The 1,169-nt window shown below is 42.5% G+C and overlaps 1 protein-coding gene across 1 annotated transcript in view; it reads right to left on the reverse strand.

Annotated features, from left to right (window-relative positions):
• Nucleotides 1-1,169, reverse strand: part of unc80 (unc-80 homolog (C. elegans)) — a 52,934-nt gene that overhangs the window by 31,125 nt on the left and 20,640 nt on the right. The window contains exon 20 of the mRNA XM_008282736.1: nucleotides 996-1,169. This exon is cut by the window's right edge and continues 2 nt beyond it. Within this exon, the coding sequence (XP_008280958.1) occupies nucleotides 996-1,169 (174 nt within the window). The remainder of the gene's footprint in view (nucleotides 1-995) is intronic.

Genomic DNA, 1,169 nt, shown 5'->3' on the forward strand with positions numbered 1-1,169 from the left:
TTTTTTTAAAGGATAATGACTGTACAGTAGTATTTATTTTAATTTTTAGCTTGTCTTTCTTTACTTGGAAAAACAAATGTAAAATTGTCCATATGGAATATATTTGCATTGTGTTCTTTTTATTCTGTTTGCTTTTTTTTTTTCTTTTCTTATATAATTATTTATTTTGTGTGCTTGCTACTGCGGTAAAAAAAACAATTTCCCTTGTGGATCATTAGTTTATCTAAGTCACAAATTTATCTAAGAAAATAAAATAAATAAATAAAATAATATGATTTAATTCTAGTTATGCATGTCTTTTAAAGCGGTGGTTTAATAGCACACTTCCATAACATCCGAGGACTTATGAGAGTTGAAAAAAAAAGACTGGGTATCATTTGAGCAGAGGTCGATGCACCCTGTTTGTAGTTACTAGCATGAGTCAAGACTACAATTCCCATAATGCAACTCCATATATTAACAGTTGCGAGAACACCCCTGCTTTCTAAATGCTGATGTCAAATATCAGGAAAATAATTCATTGAATTTCCAATCTTTAGAAAGCAAACAACGTCTTCTTTGGCGACATTGTGTGTTTACTTTTGTGATAAAAAATTAGCAGCAGCACAAACTGGTCCAGCGAGCGATCATCGTCTCACTGGAGCCACATGTGAGGATGCAACTGTTTATATTTCAACTGCCATCAATGCAGTGTTGTACTTTCCGGAGGCTATTTTGAAGCTGGTCATTCAGAATAATGATCAAAACTAAATCCGATGGGTTGGCAGTAACACATTCAGGCTGACGGGTGGGGGGCGGGCAGCTATCCGGCGGAGCTGACATGGACAGAATGGTGGACGGAAGAAGAACTGGCAGACCACGACTTGTGAGGTGATGCAAGACACGACACCACACGGGACAAACAGAGGCGGGGACAGAGAGAAGAGAGACAAGAGGACGATGGGGGGAGGGCGTGGGCGAGGGTGGAGGGGCACCCCGGGGTGGGGGAGGTCTACCATCTTTCTCTTCTGTGTGGTGAAGCTTGGATGGATTCCTCCTGCCAGACCTCCATTTACCGAGCCGCTTGAAGAAATTCTCCTCCTCGTCCCTGCCGTACTCCGGCCCCGCGGCGCCCCCTTCGGTTAGCTTCACGGCGCTGGTGAACTTCACCTGACACGAAGGACGTAGAC

This window comes from Stegastes partitus, unplaced genomic scaffold (assembly GCF_000690725.1).
Source record: "Stegastes partitus isolate 25-593 unplaced genomic scaffold, Stegastes_partitus-1.0.2 Scaffold284, whole genome shotgun sequence".
NCBI lineage: Eukaryota > Metazoa > Chordata > Actinopteri > Pomacentridae > Stegastes > Stegastes partitus.